The sequence below is a fragment of the Dermacentor silvarum genome, chromosome 1 (genome assembly GCF_013339745.2).
Source record: "Dermacentor silvarum isolate Dsil-2018 chromosome 1, BIME_Dsil_1.4, whole genome shotgun sequence".
Lineage (NCBI taxonomy): Eukaryota > Metazoa > Arthropoda > Arachnida > Ixodida > Ixodidae > Dermacentor > Dermacentor silvarum.
Window position 1 is genome coordinate 311914075 of NC_051154.1, and position 22071 is coordinate 311936145.

Below are 22071 nucleotides of genomic sequence, written 5' to 3' on the forward strand. Positions count from 1 at the left end.
TCATCGACGTTGGTAGTCGTGATGGAGGAGACGTGCCACCAGGCGTCAGCGTGGGTGCATCAACGCCTAAGGGCGCTTTAGCCACAAAACACCAATAGACATTATATATCAATGTGCAATAAACATTACACTACTTCTGTGAAGACACGTTTCACTTTCGTGTTCTATACCGATTCCTATATAAGAGGGATAAACCACATTTTTTTAATACCCCAGAATGTCACAGTTACCGGTGCACGAGACAGGACTCAGGACTAAGACACACAAAACACATTTATGATGTACCACAGCGATAAGTCCACGTCAAATCTATACACAACCGCAAGAATCGTTACACCGAGTTCGATATCTACTTCTCAAAACGTCCTAATGAGTCTCGTGCGATGTGGCGCTTGCGCATGGCCCGGTGGAATGTTGGCTTCTCTGATGAGGGTTGTCTCCCTAAAATCGGCCTGGCTTGTCGAGCGATGTAGTCGGTGAGGGCGAAGTTGTCCCCGTAGCATAGGACGGGGCCGTTGTCCTCAGACCAAGCCTTTGCTGGCGACCACGGTGCACAGCCGCGGGATGTGGAGGATCAAGCCCGGCTGGTGCAGGGCCACTGGTGTCCTCCTCCTACTCGACTCTTCGATCTCGACGCCATTCGTTCACCGACTTGTTGTTGTTCTCTTCGCCGAGTCTCCTAGCGGACTTCTTCCTTCTTTTCTTCTAGCCGTCTTCTCGCTCTTTCCAGACCACGTCAGCCTTCTTCCTTCTTCTCTTCTTTTTCTTCCACTTCAGCTCGTGACAGAATGAATCTTCAGGTTTGGGTAGGCGACAAAACCAATGGCTTATTTAAATTACTTCCTGTACTAAATAATTATTTACTAAATTCACATTTCATTATTTTTGTATGAACATATTTGTACCCAGATATAAAGATGAACAAGTCGTTATAATTTGATGCGGAATGGTGTTTGGACATTTTGGGGTTAAGCTCTGTTTGTGAGACTAGCTCTTTTTGTGAGACTAGCAGCAGGTCTTGAACTGGTTATATCTCTTGTAACAATCTTTTTATTTCAGGTCTCCACAGTGCTACCTCTACATGACAGGGTGATGGACTGTTGTAGATAAGCAAGGTCAACCAATTCAAGTTCAGCTTTGGTACGTCTTCCTTCTGTATTGCATGTTTCTACCCTGTGGCATTTGAACTTAATCATGTACTGTGAACTGCATAATATGAAAACAGGCTGGGCTGCATGGATTTAGTAGCAGTAAATGTACAGACAAGAGTGTGCACCACAACCCCAATCATCTTTGGTTGTACAAATAACTTATTGTCCCATGAAATAGTACTTGCTTTTATATGTGATCCCATGGGCTTATTGGACATAGATGTTATGGGCCTGCAAAAGCTAGACAAAAATATTTGCAATGAGTGGAAATAATACTATGTGCCTGACGGCCACCTCACGAAGCCCACACCACGTGATTATGTGGAGTCAGATGGTTTTATGCACAATCTCATATGATGGTACAGTCGAACCGCATTATAACAAGGTTGCATCCAAAGTGAACATACCTTTGTTATATTCGTTATTAGTATACATTTGTTAAATGCTAATATCGGTGAGAAATATTTTAGATTTACTTTGTTTTATCTGCGTATATTATATAGAGGATTGACTGTATGTGATTATTGGCTAGGAAAGGTATGGGGCAAGTAAGGTCCTTTACCTAGGGCTACCTTCCAACGGGACACTTGTACAAGCATGACACTACTTTTTAACAGCTCAGGTTGCTGTATTGCCACAACATTAAAAGTCAGGAAAACCATTTAGACTGAGGCTAGCAAGATGTGTAAATAAGACTTGCAGTATTTCTCATCAAGCTCCACTTTGCACATTTTATTAGCGTTTTAGTTTCACGCACTTACTTTGCATAGAAGCGGTACCTTTTACCAGACCTACTGCTGCATTTTGAAAACTTCTTTCACATGCTGCATCGCCCTGCAGAGTAAAGGCTTTGTGGAACCGGTCTACTGGCTCATGTACAGACCTCCGCGACTTATCTTCAGCTTTGACGAGCTAATGTCGATCTGTGCCAATGAAGAGCAGGACCTGGCTGAAAAGTACAGTGCAGCAATCGAGGAATGGTTGGACCGCATGGCATACATTGGAGAGGACTTGACCAAGATGCTGCGGATACCCCACAATCGGTGAGTGCACTAAACAGAAGTGCAAGAACAATGGGGGGGAAAAAAAATTGTGTGATGTTTGTCAACAGATGTCAGTTATCTTTCCACATCAGTAAAGTGTGCCTGCCAACTCACCCGAATTTTTCATCCAAGTTAACAAATTCAGGCTTGTTTTACAATTTTACAAATGTTTTGTGAATTTTTACAGAAAATAGATTGTCTTCATGCTTTGCCAGCCTGTCTATCTCTGGCCATACCTTGGAAGTATGATTATTTAGGGACACCAGAGGTTTACCTGCTACAAGCAAGTTTATTCGGACAAGTTACTGAAGCAGATGAAATTGACAAGAGCAAAGTCACTGTGATCTAAATGCAAATTGTCAGTTTGTGCTATTCTAAGTTCGCTGCAACTTTTGTGCTCCATCTAAAGTTAAGTCATTGTTAATACATTGCCTATGTATCCCTCAAAAGGTGTGGGCTCAGGACAATGTTTAAGAAAAATGCATGCTATCCCGCTCTTCCCCCTTCCAGGATTATCATATATACTCGTGTAACAGCCGCAGGTTTTTTTTCGCGATTTGGGGCTGAAAATCGGTTGTGCAGCCATTGCAAGGAGAAAAAGATGCATTTTCAAGCGAAGCTTGTTATAAGGCCTAGATTACAGTGGCATCTGTGTACGCAAAAAAACTGATCATCATTAGCTCAAGTGTCGTCTTCTTCCTGCAGCTGACTCGTTGGCGCCCCTCGATTTGTGCTCATGCTTCTGCTCCCACGTTCGTCGTCATTGTCTGCTTCCACAGCTGGCTGCGTTGCCGCTAATCATTCCAGCATAGAAATTCACTTCTCTTCGTCGTAATTGGGAGGCCATGTTTATGGGGGTTTGAGCCATTGCCTAAGGGGGTATAAGCCATTCATTGCCTTACGTAACGGACATATTTAATTTTGAAGCAATTTAATTTTGAAGAATCGCAACTGGCAATGGCAGGCAAATGTTGCTAACCACGTCGCTGAGCAAACTTGAGACATCGAACGCAAGCGACAACAGTGGACTGCGGGCATATCATCAGTGACGTCGTTCTCTCCGCTGCAGCCGTTGCAACATGGTTAGTTTAGGTCCACCCAGGACAAGCTTCGCTTACCCCCCATTTTCTGGTAGGGGAAGGGTCGGTGTTTTTTTTTTTCCGTAAATTTTTTGCGGTACTTCCTTTTATTGAACTGCAGTACTCACTTGTACTGGTTCTGGTTATTCTTGGCTATTCCCGTAGCGCGTCCTCTGCCGGCTGGAATAAATAGTGACACCCCACAGGGGACCAGCGATGGTAGTGTCTCCAAGGCAGCCACTTAATCTCTGAAGCTGTGCTTTTGCTACCTGTAGGAGTAGCCAAAAATGACATGGCTGCTTTGTTTTGCCACTGACTAAAAAAAACTTCGAAATTTGCACACCACACAACTATAACACTGCCAACGTTCTGCAAAAATGACTTACACACGGGTAATTTTGAAATATATTTTTGGGGGGATTTTTTTTTACTAAGTTCAGGGTGCGGCTTTTACATGAGTGCAGCCATTACAGGAGTATATATATACGGTATGTCCACTGGAATTTTACAATTATTACCTGTTCACAGGCTTGCAGGTATGGCAATGTGACCTCGCTGGACAAATAGTATTTTTTTAACCGCCGTGATACCACTGCTGGAGCATTTTTTTTAATGTGGTATAAATTTTTATTTCAACTGTAACAAATCTCAGTTTAAATTCAGTACTCATCCTGTCCATGTTCTGATACTGTCAAGTTCAGTAAGAAGGGGTACAAACTCACTAAACTTTAAAGGAATTTGTTCTTGGCCTAGTTGTTGTTCACTGAAGGACATATTTACCACTATGAAGACAAATGAACTGTAAGGAGTGTAAATGACAGCACAAATGGTGTTTTGTCCATGTTGGTATTTGTTTTTTTAATGTTTTTTTTTTCTTGCAGCAAGTATCTTTCACTCAACTTTCCATCCTCATAGCAGAGTGATGGTTAGCATGTATTGAATTTGTGCGCTAGCAGTCACGCTGTTTTGTGCAGCACACTTAAATAATGTGCTGTGCCTGCAGGTTCTGGTCTCATGCCATGTATGATAATGGTTTCCACCAGCTGCTTGAGTCGTACCTGAGGCTTGCACCAAGGTAGGTCTTCATATTTGTTGTACGTCATAAAGTTAGGTCTGCTTTGTTATAAGGAAAAATTTTCATCTACCTAACTGTAGTAGAATGCTACAAGGGTATGCATTTTGGGGTCTTTGAAAAGCAAGCTTTGCAGTTGAATGATAAATTTGTAATGGTCTGGAAATCAGCTTCGTATACCTATACGTTTTTGGAGCAACTACTCTAGCATCTGAGATAGCTTGGAGGCTAGCTTTGCTAGCTAGCAATGCAGCATTAAGCTAACCAACAACTCAAACCACTGAAAGCTTGAACAAGGGAATTTTAAAATAAAATTGTTTTCAAATTTGCTAAGGGGGAGAAGTTTCAAGTAATTAAAAATTTTAGGTAGTACTCATCTCACAATTTACTGTCGATGGTAATGCGTTTGCATTGAATCACTACAGCGATGCAACATATTACCACCGTAGAAACAAACGAGTTATGTACGAGTCGTGTACTGCAGCAGGAATCTTTCACACTTCCCTAAGACCATTCAGTGCCATCTAGCACCAGCGCTGTGAAACTTGCACGTGGCCTCCAAAATGTAGGTGTGTGGTGAACACTGAGAAACACGTCATGTAGCAACAGGGCTGCTCGCTTGTGCTCGATGATGATTTATTGGCATCCCCTTTGAAATTGGGTGGTGACAAATAGTCACCTAGCCTGCTTCTGACTGGACACGCTGTGCCATCTGGTGGCACTGCTGAGAAGCGCATGGTCCTCCGAGACGAGAAGCATGGTGCGCCGGGGCCTGCGAGAACACTGAGAACTGTTCCCTCGCTTGCCGCACACTTAGTGGCACATAGTACTCACTGACCCAAGTTTACGAGAGGTTCACTGAAGCGTCGCACATACCCAGTGCATTTATGGTGCAGCTCACTAAAGCGTTGGCACAATAGGCATTCATTGAAAAGTGGCACATACCCAGTGCGTTTGTGGTGCAGCCTACTATAGCATCTGGTTGCTGTCCGTGAGGAACCCTTCTGACGTGGGTTTGATTTCGCATCAGCATTGGAGAAATTTAAGGGATCCTTTTCGTCAAATAGAGGGCCACATTTCCAGATACACATTTCCAGTTGGCGTCAGATACGTTCATTGAATAGTGGCACACACCTACTGGCACATACACAGTTACTCAATTTGGCATCAAAGAGGTTCATTGGAGACCAGCACAGACAGAGTGGCACATACCCAGTACTCCAAGTAGGCATCAAACAGCTTCTTCGAACAGTGTTACCTCCCCAGCCCCGCATCTACGCTGACCCATGTTGGCATGAAGGAGGTTCGTTCGTTGAAGAGCGGCATGTATGTACACATTGCCACATACTCTATGACCCAAGTTGGTCTGATGGTTGGTTTCAAATTCGAACCCTGGTACCTCAGCACAGCAGCCTGATGTGCTACCCATTCGACCACCCAGTGACCCGTGTAGGTGGGAAAACAGTTAAATACGAACGTACAAACATACATAGATACATAGTCCCCGGAAATTGCGTGAAGTACCCTTAGAATGCATTAAACATTGCCATCCAACAGACTAGCAAATGCTAACTCCTATGGTGGTATAGGGACCGAGGTTAGGTCCACTATGACAATGCTAGAGTCAGCGAGTGAAAAAACAAGAAACCGTTCAGGTCGAAAGCAGCGCAGAAGTAGCTATATTTTATTCTTCTATTTTTCTAACCTCTCAGCACGAGGCACATGCGCCTAAGCCTGAGCACGCCTGAGCGTGCCATAAATAAAAGGCAGGCCGATGAAGATGACGTTGGCCATAGAGGGCTGCCCCCCTTTTAGGAGAAGTGCAGCGATGCACGGGCGCCCAAGAAACGGTCTTTGGTGTCAGGTGGTCGGGTAAATCCTTTGTTTCCTCGGTGGTAAAGTGATCAAAAGCGCATAATGCTGGCGAGGTCACCAGGTAGGCGGGTTTGACTCAGTCTATAGCCACAACTTCTTCACATCCATTGAGCTCGATGGTGACAGCTTTTTCTGTCCGGCTGAGCACCTTGAAAGGGCTGTCGTAGGGAGGCGTAAGGGATGGTCGGATGCCTTCACACTGGACGAAAACGTGGCTCGCTGTAGTCAGTGTCCTTGCTAACACAAACGGCAGTCGACGATGCATCCCAGCTAGGGCAAGGACGCAGGCATGAACAGAGGAAATGTAACTGTCTGGATCGGGCGTGGCAACAGTAGCTGGCGCGAAAAGTTCACTAGGCATATGCAACGTTGTGCCATAGACCAAGTCCGCAGTTGTGCAGCCGAGGTCTTGCTTGAAAGACGAGCGCACGCCAAGCAGGACGAGAGGAAGACCTTTAGCCCAAGAAGCACGAGCCTGGAGAGCCATCAAGGTGGCTTTAAGTTGACGACGAAGGCGTTCGACCATTCCATTCGCCATTGGGTGGTACACAGTAGCATGGACATAGCGGACGCCAAGCAGGCACGTGAGTTCGTGGAAGAGATCGCATTCAAACTGTCGGCCGCAATCGGTGGTAACAATGCTGGGGCATACGAAGCATGAGATCCAGCCACTGACAAATGTGGAAGCCACTGTAAGTGCCGTTACATCAGTGAGAGGAAACGCCTCAGGCCAGCGAGTATAACGGTCCACACAAGTGAGGATGTAGCGAGCACCTCTGGATGGTGGGAGTGGGCCACCGATATCGGATGTGAACGTGATCAAACCGAGCATCGGGTGGGTGAAAGGAGTGAATTGATGATTTCTTGTGTCATGTCTTGGAGCGTTGTAAGAGGAAACGCCTCAGGCCAGCGAGTATAACGGTCCACACAAGTGAGGATGTAGCGAGCACCTCTGGATGGTGGGAGTGGGCCAACGATATCAGATGTGAACGTGATCAAACCGAGCGTCGGGTGGGTGAAAGGAGTGAATTGATGATTTCTTGTGTCATGTCTTGGAGCGTTGACAGTGAAGGCATTCATGCGCCCAGCGGCGCTCGTCAGAGTTCACACTCAGCCACACAAAGTTGGTCGTAATGAGACGCTGCGTAGCACAAACTCCAGGATGACTTGCGCCGTGAAGCTTGTCGAATATTTGACGGCGGAGCTGGAGTGGGACAAACGGACGTGTGCGACCCCGTGAGACCTTGCAAGCGATGGTGCCCAAAGAAAAAGGAAGGGGAACGTCTGACAGCACCAGTGACGTGGTGGATGAGCGGATGTTGCGAAGTTTGACGTCTGTAAGTTGCGCCTTATTGATTTCTTCGAAGTGTGGGTGTTGATATTGCGTCGATATGGGAGAGGGAATCTGCGGCTGTGTTGACTGGGCCTTCAATGTACCGAACGTCCACGGTGAATTCGCTCGCGAGTCACACGGCGTCCGAGGAACTCAATGTCGTCGACACCGAAGATACACTTTGTGGGGTTCATGAGAAGGCCGTGTTCCTGGAGCCTAGAAAATAGCAGGTGCAAATGGTCGCAATGCTGTTCGGGGGAAACACTAGCCACCAGGAGGTAGTCAAGATATGCAAATACGAAGGGGAGTCCCTGGGTTACCTCGTTGATGAACCTCTGGAACGTCTGAGCAGCGTTTCTCAACCCGAACTGCATGCAAACGTACTCGAAATGCCCGAACGATGTCACAATTGCAGTCGGGACGTCCGCTGGCTCAACTGGAATCTGGTGGTGGGCCTTTACCAAATCTATCTTGCTGTATATCACCGCACCTGCTAGGTTGGCAGAGAAGTCGTGAATGTGGTGGAAGGGATAGCGATCAGGGACAGGTGCGTGCGTTGAGGGCACGGTAGTCACCGCACGGGTGCCAATCCCCAGGCTCACGCTTGGGAACCATGTGGAGAGCTGACGACCAACTGCTCGATGAAGGACGTATTATGCCCAGTTGCAGCATGTGGTCGAATTCTCTTTTGGCGATGGCAAGGCAGTCTTGAGCGAGGTGTCTGGGTCGGCAAAACACTGGAGGGCCAGTAGTGACAACGTGATGCATGACGTTGTGACGTACTGGCAGCTCAAGGTTGGAAGGTTTCAGTGATGGCTGGGAAGTCTGACAGAATTAAGGCATATATCGATGATGGTATCTGAGGCGCCGTTCTAGTGGTTAATGTCGTAGGTGCGAGGATGCCTTGTATAGACATACTGGTCATCGTGTTGACAAGTTGACGAGGAGATCAACACTGAGGGCGAAAGTGGGTCAGAAAATCATCACCCAATATGGCCATGCATAGGTCTGCAACGATGAATACTCAACGGAAGGTGTGTCAGAGACCCAAGTCGATGGCAAGATAGAGCTGACCGTATGTCTTGATAGCAGAACTGTTGGCTGCTTGAAGGGGTGCACTTTTCTGAGAGCGCTGCTGCTCTAGTTGCACGGCAGGAACGACACTGACCTCTGCACCTGTGTCCATGAGAAATCGATGTCCGGCAATCCTGTCAGCGACGTAGAACAGGTGGTTTGCCATACGGCAAGAGTCACAGGCCACCATCAATGGCTCTGCGGTATGTTTCCCTGCCAGCTGCAAGGGAAACGGCACTGACGTGCGCTGGCACCGAAGTTGCTGTGGTAGCAGCAGTATACATGTCCACGAGGGCTTGAACAGGGCTAGACCTAGGAGACAATCTGGAATGGGAATCGCGGTCTTGTCGACGAGGGTGGGACAGTGACTGTAGTGCATTAACAGACTCTGCAAGGTCATCTATCAGTTGCTCAAGGCGAGACTGCTGGTCTTCGAGTTGCGACAGCGGAACGGTAGATGCCGTCGCCACAGTATCTCTTGCTGAACAGTCAATGGCGCGATCGGCCAGCGTGTCGAGGGACAGGTCGTCTGGTACGGTAGCAAAGGCAATAACCACACTCTGCGGCAGGCGCTGAAGGAGCAGTTCTTGCAGCAGCGGGCTGTTTGCATCCAGCCTACTGTCACTGAGAAGCTGCCACATGCGACGTAGAAGTTCTGCCGGTCGCCGGTCGCTGAGCTCCTCTTCGTTGAGAAGCTGCTGAAGACTACTGCGCACAGACACCGACGTATGGTGCAGCACCGTCGTTTTAAAGTGGTCATAGGGGGCGGTGTCATGGGGCGCATCCACACGTCGTAGAACACCACAACCACCTCCGTTGAGAGTGCGGAGACAGCGTTGTAGAACTTCGCTTGTTGTGAAGTAATGCGCCGAAGGGTGGAGATGGCCTCCACATGTGTAAACCATGTTGCAGGATTCTGTGGCCAAAACGATGGCAGGTGAATGTGCACCATGGCAATACCCTCTGCGCCAATCACCAGTCTGTCGTTCGTGGTCTCTTCCATGATGTGGTGCTTGCCTTGTGATCACGTCCGGGTCACCACGTTATAAGGACCGAGGTTAGGTCCACTATAACAGTGCGTGAGTCGGCGAGCGAAAAAACAAGGAAACGTTCAGGCAGATGGCAGGAGCAGAAGAAGCTATATTTTATTCTTTTATTGTTCTAACCGCGCAGCACGAGGAACGAGGCACATGCGCATGCACCTGAGCGCACCATAAATAAAAGGTGGCCGATGAAGATGATGATGGCCGCTAGAGTGGTTATGGACCACTTAGATGATGTCCCACACCAAGCTTGAGTTTTTAAACACATGCAAATGTGCACACTCACAAACAAATCAGTTTCTTCTGAAACTTCAGTTTATCATGCTCCTAAGAAGTAGACTGGAGTGGCAGCATCACACCTGGGGCAGTATTCTTGAGCAGTCACTTTTGGGCATACAACCACCTTTCACATGATATCACTTGACTCAGCACCGAACACATTAGAGTCTATGAGTGCCAGCGTTCCTGGCACTCTGTGAAGATAGTGTGCTTGGCACAAGACCTGGGACGCTGTTAGCCACAGATGCTGGCACATCTGGTGCTGAGTCGTGTGAAATGTCATGCAAGTGAACGTATCCCGGAAAGTCATTACTTTAGAATACTGCCCTGGCTTCAAGTAATATTGCAAACACTGATGTACAGAAGCACTGCTTATACAGGGTGTCCCAGCTATCACGCAGCACGATTTAAAAAAAGAGGAACGGTGTTACGCGAAGCATACCTAATGCGTATTGTTTCCAGTGTAGTGGAGTAGCCGCCAGTAATTTTTTCGTTGCTGAGATTTAATTAGCTAATTGTAATTAATTATCTAACTCGAAAGGTACTGTCCTAATTATCAAAGTGTCAATGAGACAATTGTAGAGCAACATGAAAAACTACCGATACAGCTTTCTGGTGCTCAATACGTGCTACATAAAAGTTTTTCCGAGTGTGAAAGGAGCCCGCGAATACACGCAGAATTGCCCCGCGACTGGTCATTCTAGGCACTTTGCGTGTATTCACGGGCTTCTTTCACGCTCGGAAAAACACTTTTATGTTGCACGTACTGAGCAACAGAAAGCTGTATCGGTAGTTTTTCATGTTGCTCTACAACTTTATCATTGACACTTTAATAATTAGAACAGTACTTTTCGAGTTAGATAATTAATTACAATTAGCTAATTAAATCTCAGCAATTAAAAAATTACTGGCGGCTACTCCAGCTGCACTGGAAACAATACGCACTAGGTTTGCTTCGCGTAACGCCCTTCCTCTTTTTTTAAATCGTGCTGCGTGATAGCTGGGACGCCCTGTGTGCACCAGTGTTGTGGCACTGACTACTTTACTACAGTAAACTACCATTTATTCAGACAGCCCCGCGTCAGTGCCACTAGCCCCACAGACTTACTGTATAAGGACAACCGAAATTTTAGACACCTTACAGGGTGTCATGATAACTCAGTTGATCAAGCTTAGTAGATCTAGTAATCATTTATGAGAATTCAGTACAAGCGTTGGCAGTACTTTTGTCTATCTGTATGGACAGCATGGCTATTGTCGAGATACAGGCCGTGATTATGTAGCAGCGCCTTCTGTTACTCTTATCATGCCACTCTTATCATCCACTGTTCATGGCTGTCTGATCCTGTTAAGAACGCATGCAGAGAGTCGCTCTGACCATTGACGAAGCACGAAAAGAAATAGCATAAGAGGCTTTGCTAGAAAATCACAAACGTATGTGTGCACAGAAATATGCGTTGACTAACTTGGGTTGTATTCATGAACAATCAGTTTCAATCAGTTTCATTTTCGTGATATTTCGCGGGGCTGACACCGCGAAATGGCATTTGAAATGAAATCGGCTACATCAGTAGCACTGCTGGTGGGAAGTGCTCATGTAACAGCGTACCGCGTTGCATAGACTGTAGCGACTGCAACCCATCTATTGCCAGTGGTTGACATAGGGAAAGGCCCTAGAAGATCAAGTCCCACCTGGAAAAATGGTTCATCGGGGATATCAAGGGGCTGAAGGCTGCCAGCAGGCAGTAGGGCAGGAGTCTTGCGTTTCTGGCAGAGGTCACAAGTTGCAACGTACTGTCGCACAGAACGGTAGAGACCAGGGCAAAAGAAGCACCTACGGATGCGATCATACGTGCGTGACACGCCTAGGTGTCCGGCGGTCGGTGCATCGTGAAGCTGGCACCAAACAGCAGAAGTGAAGATGCACGGGAACAACAAGCAAGAGCTTAGCACTGTCAGGTCGGGCATTGTAGCGGTGTAAGGTGTCGTTGTGCAGCACAAAGATGTGTAGCACAAACATGTGTAGGGAAGGGTCAGGGTGTGGTGAGTTGAGACCGTCTATAATAGGCCGCAAAGATGAGTCACGGCGCTGCTCGTCAGCTATGTGGACGAAGTCTGTAATGGCCAGAACGAAGGTGTCAGCTTCATCTTCCAGCGTATCAGGGGGATCGGCCGGGTATCACGACAAGCAGTCGGCATTTTGGTGAAGCCGTCCAGATTTGTAGAACACAGAAAATGTGTATTCTTGCAATACAAATGTGTATTCTTGCAAGGCCCAACAACAGTCAAGGCGACCAGTGGGGTCCTTGAGCGAGGAAAGCAAGCCAAGTGCATGGTGGTCTGTAATAACTGAGAAGTGCCTGCCATACAGGTACCGTCAGAATTTTGCAATGGCCCAGACGAGAGCTAAGCACTCGCATTCTGTGATGGAGTAATTTTGCTCTGACGGCGACAGAAGGCGGCTTGGCTTGCATAGGCAACCACGTGGTGTAGGCCGTGCTGCTGTTGTGCTAAAACGGCGCTTGCATTGATGGGCAGCGGCGTTCCGCACAGTGTTAAGATAACGTGTTTGACACTGTGCCAAGAATGACATCGCTCGCAGATGCAGTCGCATCTCGCACTAGTCACAGTTAAAGATGGTGTGCTTGGCACTGTGCCAAGAATGCCATCGCTCCTAGACATCAATGCGTCTTGCGCTATAGTCACATGAAATTGACTGATGTCCTCTCAATGTGACTTGATCCAAGAATATGACACACCTTTATTGGCCGCTTGCGGAATAAAGTCATCTATCTTTCTGCGGATCCGGTATTTTGGACCCCTGATTATTTGGATGTTTTGTTGGTCCCCATCAAGTCCGAATTGTTGCTTTGTGACTGTATAAAAAGATGGCGTCGAACTGAACCGAGACCTAGAAGTTGTACTTGAACCAAAATTTTGGTCAGAACACTCCCTGAACCAATATTTTTAAATTGTGTCTGGTACCAAACCATACCTGAACCAGAAAATGAAAAGGCTACCGGTTTGGAATTAAACATTTAAATCTCGGTTGAGTGATGCTGGGTCAAGAAATGCACTAGGACTAAGCAAAATAGCTTTCCTTCTGTACTCAACCCACCCTACATGCAGTCTGTTATGACTTGTAGGTTTGTATTGGCAAGTCAGGGCAGGTGTTGTGTACAGTGGAAACTGCTCATAATATAAGTTGCCGTATATGCGGATATCTGCACTATACAATGGTACTACACTATAACCAAAACATTTTTCAAAGGCTGCACAGCTGCAGCACATTTAGACCATGCAGCCGCGTGTATCCGACAAGTGAAGCATGTGTCTGGGATGCTTGAATCACCTTGCATCCATTTAAATTCACAAACATTAAAAGGCTAAAGTCTGCGGACTCACGGTTTTTGCATGAAGGAAAGCAATTATGAATGCAGAAAAGCAAACACTACACTGTAGAGGAAAGTAAGTTGTCGACAAATTTTTCAGAAACCTAATTTTTTCTGAACTCCTCAATTATTCGAACTTCACCTTGGCACCACCACCAACTCCACAGAATAAATTTAGAACGGTGGCTGAAATATTGCGCATAGTACGGTGCCTTGTTCGATTTTTGAGAGTGATCCATTTATGCAATGTTGAAAACATTGTGACCACGAACCAAGTTGCTGTCATTCAAGTGTTGCACGTGCCACCTTTACCCTCATTTTTGTTGTTGACGTGGTTCCTCTGCTCCTCAAGCGCTGTCCATATACAACCACTATGAGGGCTTTTGTTGACTTGGCACCAAGCTTCAACTTTGGTTGCCAACTACCAACAAGGCAGCGCTGTAGGCCTAGCCACTGGTGGGTCCGGCAGCATCGTCGTGAGAAGCTCGCCTTTGATATGTTCGTATCTATAGACAATTAAATGGAAATCGAGCGTGAGATCATGCTTATGGGCTAATTATGCTTATCGCGCAGCACGCTTGAGTTCAAGGAAGTGATTGATGTTATTGTTAAGCTACAGCAGGGGTTCTCAAGCATGTTGGTCCCAGGGAACCTTGCTAAGCTTCATCAAGTGCCAAGGAACACCCCCCCCCTTCCCCTTGCTGTAAAGATGCTAGGCGTAGCGTGCAACATGTTTTGGGCCAACGGTGAGGGTGGACAGGATATTTTGATGGCGACGTGCAACCCAAGTGGTGCAAACTGGGTGCAATCGTCATGACCCAAGACAAGACAGCATCGCAACCAAGGCATGACCAAGGCATGCCACAAAAACGAACTTATATACTTCGTTGCACCTGAAAACTTAGTTAATTTGGCCATTTTTTTTTGGTCCCGTGAAATCCGAATTAACATGGGTTTACAGTACACAGAGTAGAGCCGGCACTAATTCTGAGATCTTGTGTGATGAAAGGTTATGTCTCCCTGTGCGATATGCACTGAAAACTAATTCTTTTTATATAAAGAATGAGTTTTCAGTGCACATTGAACAGGGAGACTTATAGTTAGTTATAATTAGAATTAGTGCCGTCTCTACTTTGCATACTGTAAAACCTCGTTAATTCGGATTTCATGGGACCGAAAAAAATGGACAAATTAACCGAATGTCGAATTATCGTGGGTATAAAGAAAAGAAAAAATGTCTCCTATGTCAACCCACTTTTATTTACTGAATGAAACGGCAAATTCTGTTTCTAGTATTTTGCACAAAAGCAGTGTGGAAACTGCAATTCTCGTCTTCTCGTATCTGATTAGTGCTCACAGCGGTGAAGACCTCGCGACTTCCTTTGCAGCGCAGCCGTGGTGCATGTCTTCATCTGAGGCACGCTTTTCACTACCGCGTGCACATAAATTATTTTTAAATGCATAATCATTTCTATGCTTACCCAACGAGAAAACTGTCCGTGTGTCAGTCCGTCCATCCGTCTCTCGTGTTAGACGATCGCTTTCAAGATAGAGCCCGCAGCAGCGAGCGACTTTGCCTTCAGGCCGCCTGGCGCTTCAGTGCAAACGAAGCGGCAAAAACACAACGTGCGAAGTTAGCAGCAGTCGGCACTGTCTGTCCACGTCGCAGATCGCTTTCAAGATACGGTTCGCACGGCCATGCTAGAGTGCATTTGATCGGTCCCTGCCACCACCGGGGTCCTTTGATCACGGTTCATAATGGTTCGGCACGTGTGGGCAAGGAGCTAAAAAGCAATAACGGCTTATGATAATCGCAACGTCATCAGCGCACATGGCGCCACCACCTGCAGCACTTTGCTTGCATTATCAATGCACCTTACGCCTCCGTCCGCACCAGTTCGTGTTGCCGCAGCGCTGTCATTTGTACTGGTCGGATCAAGGCTTCATGGAGATGAGCAAGTGGCGCAAAGCTTACGCATATGTTGAGAACTCCCAGAGGAGTTTCTGCTTGACATTTTTTAGCCATTGAGCTGGTCACCAACATATTGTTCGTCCATTGCGTTGTAGACGGTGCGCTTCATCCTTTACATCTCTTTACTGAGTCAAAGTGAAACTACTGTGCCGCAACTGGTGCCGTACGAAACCGCGGCCGCTACTGACGGTGACCTTGTAGTTCTGAAGGCAGGTGGCCAACGCACTCACCAAGACAAAATTGAAACTGCCGTTTGCTGCAACAACTACAGACGAAGCCGCGGTCGCTCTCGCGTCGTGATCATGGACGGCGACTACGCATTTTTGAAGGCAGCGACCGACGCGTGCATTGTGTCAAAATGAAACTGTTTGCCACAACCACTGCAGAGAAAACCGTGGTGGGTGTTGACGCTATCATGGATGGTGACTGCGCACTTATGAAGGCACGTGGCCAGTCGCCAAAGCAGTGTTATGCTAAACGCAAGAATAAAGGCTTTAAAGGCACAATTAGGCACGCAGCGTTTCGGTCTTGCTGTCGCGTACCATTTTCGCTGATGACTACGGCGACACATACTTGGCGAGCGCGGAACCAGCGAATATTTATCAGTGGCTGCACCGTCACGTGCCCAACGACACATGCACTAGGCCATACGTTTAGTCAGCCAGATGGCTGAGAGGTGGGATATGCAATGGCGCACGTACTGGGCACACCTTTAGTCAACCAGAACTATGGAGCCGCCTTGGCGTCTGGGAAGCGTGCTCGTATCGCACCCTGGAGGCCTGGGTTAGATTCCCACCCAGACCGAAATTTAACAAATTTTCTTTTCACTTTGTTTAAAGGAACTTCCCCGAGAAATTTGACATCAATCGGAGCATTTCTTGACGCGTTTTTGCTGTTTGCGCCGTTGGCCATTTTTGGAGCCATATTTCACGCCAACTATGACGGATTTTCGTGTAATAGGGCATAATAATGCATTAAGAATTATCTGAGAGAGAGAGATATGTACAAAACTGGCGCTGTCCAAGAACTATTGATGTACTTGGTACTTCGTCGATGACAAAGTGCTTTCCTGGTGTGCAGTTGCCATTCCCCAAAGCATACTTAACAGCTTTGAGCTTGATGCTGGTGGTGTAGCTTGCATATTGCCCCATTGCAGTGCATATTGCCCCATTGCAGCACATACTGGCAGTCTGATCATTCCATGCAAGTATTGAGAACAACCAATAACTTGATTGAAGTGACAAATAAAACAAAGGAGTGCCGGCTTTCTGCAGACAGCACTATACTCTGTTTCAATAGTTCATCATAGCAGAGCCAAAGCTATGAGGCCTGCAAGCGCAGATTCTTGCATAACGAGATTTAGTGCTATAGTTCGGAACCCGTTGCTTGGCTAATTGACTTTGACAAGTGGTCTTGTTGGTTAGTGTTTACTTGGAAATGTCTCTGCAGATTGCAGCTTTTTGTGCAATTCTGCTTCACTTTTTCAATAAGATATTTATTAAAGCTCTATAATACTGAAAATAGAGTTATCCAGTTCGAGTGAAAATATGCAATGAACAAAAAAAATCAATGCAACTGTTCATATAAGCATTAATTTGTGTTTAAAAAGTGCAAGCAATTGCTTTGACACTGGTTAAATTCATATGTGTAGTCGGCACAGCCACAGCACCGTGGAGGGCTCCCTCCTGGGTAGTGCTTTGTCCTTCGTGCGAATGGTGTCCGCAGACACCCTGTGCAGTATGATCTATGGGGTCTCTAACGTGACCTTGGGACAAAGGAATGACAACACAGTAGTGCAAAGAATCAAATGGGCATTTATTGTGCCTTTTATACACCAGGCTAGCCAGTCAATTATTACCAAGAGCACATTCCGATGGGCGCGCGACAAATCGAGGAAATCTGACTTGCTGCGACAGGATAGCAAGTGAATATGTTCTCTGAATGCTGGACACTATCGCCTAATCGTTCGCGTGTACGCTCACACAAATGGTGGCATGTTCGAACGATCATGTTTGTCCATTTCGGTGTCCTGCTCCCAAGCCTTTCGCAGGACGGTCCTGCAAACGGAGGGCGAGCATGCAAACGTCTGTGCCACTCGCCGTCCCGAAGCCAAAAAGGAAGAATCAACTACATTTCGCACCCCAGTAACCCATCCTTTAGGTGGCATTAGCATACCTGCCAAGTCTCCCGGAATACCCAGGAGACTCCCGGATTTGGACTATTTCTCCTGGTTGAACGGTTGATAGGGAAATCTCCCAGAAATTGCACTTGTGTCCCGTTTCTATGTGCATCCAGTGCTGTCAGGCCACACCTGCAAAAAGAATCCAACCCAATCCAATCCACTTGGTGTTAATCGCGCAATAATACATTGTTGAGAAAGATGTAGGGAAACCCTATACATGCGCTATTTCATTAACCGCGGAGCCGCTCCTTACACTGACGGGGTTGTTAAGTGCCCTAGTGGCCCTAGTCTCAGTAAGCTAGTGAGCGAATGCCGTCTTCCGCAACTAGCAACACTTGACTCTCCATCGTCCTCGGCGTCAGCCGCTCTAGCATTGCGTAGACCTACGGTCAGTCATGGCTTTAAAAGCAAGGAGCGCTAGCGCAAAAAGTATCTTCAAGTATTTTTAATGAAGTGCTCAGCTGAAGTGACACTGGGTATTTTGTTGATACCAGAGAGCATTACAGAGTGCGAGTGGCAATTTAACATCAGGAAAAATACGAGGACGCAGTGCCACTCTTCCATGTGTCCCTTGTCGAAGACGCTAGGAATTTCGCCCTCGCAAAATGTGAAAGAAATGAAATTTTCATTCTCCGAGGAATTTTTTAACACCCGCCGTGGTTGCTTAGTTGCTTTGGCATTGCGCTGCTAAGCACAAGTTCGCGGGATAAAATCTCGGCCGCGGCGGCCGCATTTAGTTGGGGCAAAATGCAAAAACGCCCGTGTGCCGTCCATGGGTGCACGTTAAAGAACCCCAGCTGGTCGAAATTAATCCGGAGTTACCCACTGCGGTGTGCCTCATAATCAGATGGTGGTTGTGGGACGTAAGACCTGAGAATTTAATTAAATTTAGAGAATTTTTGAAGGCAAAATTAGCACCAACGAAATGCTTGAAACAGTGAGACCTTAATGTTCATGTGGTCATTTGTACAGCTGTGAATAAAATTGTAATGAAGTTCTCCTGTCAGTACTTGCCAGTATAGATGTTGGGGGGAGAGGGAGTTGTGTAACACACTGACCGCCCCCCTCCGGTCGGAAGATCTCTCGGATTTAGTGTCTTCGAACTTGGCAGGTATGCATTATCCGCACAACACTTGCACCATCTTTCATACTACAGTCGAACCTGAATATATCGAATCTGAAGGGGATCACAAAAAAGTGCGATATATAAAATAAAATTTTTATACAAGATTTTCAAGTGGATTTTACAGCTGTTCGTTATACATAATAATTCGTTATATCTGGGTTCGACTGTACTCTGCAACCACACCAACTGCCACCAGCGTAAAGCCCCATGGCGAAGCCAGATTACAGGAGGCGGGAGCCATGCGGGAAAAGAACATCAGGGGACATGTGAGAGTTGCACATCTCCATAGTTCTAAGTTGCTCTTTTATGTGAAAGGAACGAAGTAGCTGGCATTGAACTTGCTCGGAACAGTGAGGAAAGAACACAGTGAAGGGGCAAGCACAAACTCTGTAATTGCTGCACTTCAGAATCCGTGCGCACATCCTGTACAAGTGGATGCTACAACCGGGATTGAGAGATGGCGCTTCCATCCCGTGCTATGAGTGCAATATTACATGCTGGCCGAGCATTTCTTTTGAAGCCTCCATCTCCACAACCCTCCTTCTCTGTATAGATGCAGGAGCTAAATTAACTGCTGCTATCGCAACAGCTGATCTCGCTGCGCAGTTGCAGTCTTCATACATGCTGTCGCTGCTTGTGCAGCAGCGGTTGCTGCAAGCAGACGACAAGGCACGAAAGGGCACCTTTAAAGGGACACTAAAAAGAAACAGGAAGTTCAGCTGGAATAAAGAGGGACCTTCAGGAATGCATGCAGCTTTTGTTGGGTGCAAAAATATGAGTTATTAATGGAGACATTCGTAAACAAAGAACAAATCTCTCTTCCTCAATTTCTTTCACCCCAGATTCGGCGCTGAAGCAGTGTCGTCACGGATTTCATTGCTCTCAGCGAATCAGAGGGCGCTATGATACGTCACCGCTTGCGTAAACGGTCGAGGCGCTGGCTGCATCAAAGGTTGCATGGCCGCTGCGTTTTTGTTCGCAGCAACTTTTGCTTAAGTGTTCTGTGGCCATGATGGATACTATTGCTGACGCTGAACCTTGCAATGAAGAGCTCGCCAGGAAAGCAGCACTGCATTTCAGCGACTTCAGTGAAATGGGAGCGCGAAATGATCCTCCGTGCTCGCACGGTAGGTGTTTCTGCATACGATGGCGGTGAGCCGCCGGAGCCTCGTTTTCATCGACGGAAGGCGAGGCGTCCGGTCCGTCAGGCGACGATGTTCCCAACAGAACAAGCGTAGAAAGTTGCGCGCGTACTCGGTAGGTTTTTCGTGACTTTTTTAAATAACATTCAGCACTCGCCAAGCCGCCAGTTTGCTGCTGCAGGGGCACTAGTAGTGGATTTGATAAAGGCGACATTGAGGAAACAGCTGCTCGAGAAAGGACTGGGGCACGCCAAGATACTTTCCGAGGGCGAGAAATGCAGAGAGCACACCGTCAGTTTCTCTGGCTCTTTTGCTGTTTTATCATCGGCAGAGCACAAAGCCATTGCGAATGCCGAGGCTCATTGCGCGGCACCACATGAAAGGACACAGTGGGTCAACACTGCCGCTGCCCCTGAGCAAGCGCCTTGCACCGTTTATACAGCCCTCAACACTACACACACACACACATACGAGGCATTTTCTGGCTGTTTCCTGCGAAGTCAACGTTTTTCGAGCCACGCAACACGCAACCAAACACTGCAACACTGTAGAGCAGAACAGGCGCGCACGATGATGCATGGAACGAAAATGAAACTATCACGACCGCATGTAGTGCCATGCCATTTTTTCTTATTTATTTCATTTTTGCGCTAAACTTGTCCTCGCTTGAGACGGTTTAAAAAGCTGGCTAATGTTGTTTATGTACGTTTAAGGCCTATTTCATTTTGCATTTTATCAACAGCAGTAAATTGCTCTCGACCAATCGTGACCGGGCTGCATTAGTGATCTCAGACGAATGAGTAGTGTGGGAAATTCGAAGGGGCGTCAGCACCTATCCTTCAGTTTTTCGCTATTTTCTCGCTTATTAAAGCTCTTGTTCGCAGTAAGAATGACTGTGATCATGAAAGGATAATCTACCGTTAAAGCTCAACTTCCGGTTTCTCTTTATTGTCCCTTTAAGATGTGTTTGCTCTTCTACTTGGTCGAGGATGCCTGTAGCTTCCACAGTGCTGAGAGGAACTACTGAAACAAACTATAGGTAGCACTAGAGAAGATCCGGCAACCATGGTCGGCCATCATCGTCAAAATTGAAACCAGGTCACCACTCAAGGTGCCGAGTTGCAAGTGCGATCATTATGCAGGAAAAAAATCCAAACTTTTAGTGACCATTCGGGGGGCGCATTCATTATACAAGTGAAAAGCGGTAGTTGTTCTGTAGGAAGTGTCGCAGATCGAAAACAGCTGCATTGCAAAATACATGGGGTGAAACTTCTATGGCTGCATTACTTCTATAGCTTCTGCAGCATTGCCTGCAAAGTATGGAATGGAGTATAGTAGTTCTGTTCAGTGGTGGCAAGGAAAAAACCACGGACATTGAGCCTTGGGTCGATTGAACCCTCTGCTTAAGCAATATGACTTCCTTGCACTGCAGCCTGCAGAGTGTTGCTGCACATGGCAACTTTACTGAAAGCGTTACCATGTTTCGACGTGCTGTGTACCACCAGCAATGTGGAAGGAATACCTTTTCGTTCCTCATAATTCCTGCAGATAAAAATTGACTGGTGCATGTGCTCTACTAGAGGCTGGTGACTCAAATCATTCTACGAAAAACACGACATTACTGCTGGCACACAAAACCAAGATTTAAATATTCTAATTACAAATACTAGCTAGAAAATGTACCCAGGATCTTTCCACGACCTTCACTTTCTTTTACTTGACCGGAATCTGCAGTGCCTTCAAATAAAATGTTGAGTTCTACACATTCATCAACAGTCCATCAGAATTCGTGACAAAGATATGAGCGGCACTCATTGATATGTATATGGTATGTGCACAATTTCAAGCACATACAGGTGTATAGCCATGCATGAGAAGTTACAATTAGAGGAAACGTAGAAGTTTGTTGTAGCTGTGCTACTTTAAATTTTCATTCTTGAAACCACGCGAAACATCAAGTCCAGTTCCCACATGCCAATGAGGTCATCTTTGATTCCTAAGTAAAAAAATTGTGCACACGCATGCACAGATGCATACATGGTGTGTTTATACAACCTCAAGAAGGTTGTTTGATGCTCTCAAAACTTCAGAAGCGAGGTGACAGTGCTCAGCGGAGATCATGTTGTACGAAGTGTTGACTGGCTGTTGTGAAGACTGTGACTGCAATGTATGCAGTGGCAGCAAGACATCAAAACAATGAAGAGCTATGGTGGATTATGAGCAGCATCATTTGTAGAAGGTCATTTATTGGCATATGAAATGAAAGAAAGTAAAATATGTGCAGTTTGTAATGGAGTCTCAACCCACA

General features: G+C 46.6%; 1 protein-coding gene across 1 annotated transcript in view; it reads left to right on the top strand.

Moving 5' to 3' along the window:
* Nucleotides 1–1690: 1690 nt before the first annotated feature.
* LOC125943151 (activating signal cointegrator 1 complex subunit 2-like) overlaps nt 1691–22071 on the top strand; it is a 112318-nt gene continuing 91937 nt past the window's right edge. The window contains 3 exon segments of the mRNA XM_049661592.1: nt 1691–1699; nt 1992–2194; nt 4277–4348. Coding sequence (XP_049517549.1) covers nt 1691–1699; nt 1992–2194; nt 4277–4348 — 284 coding nt within the window.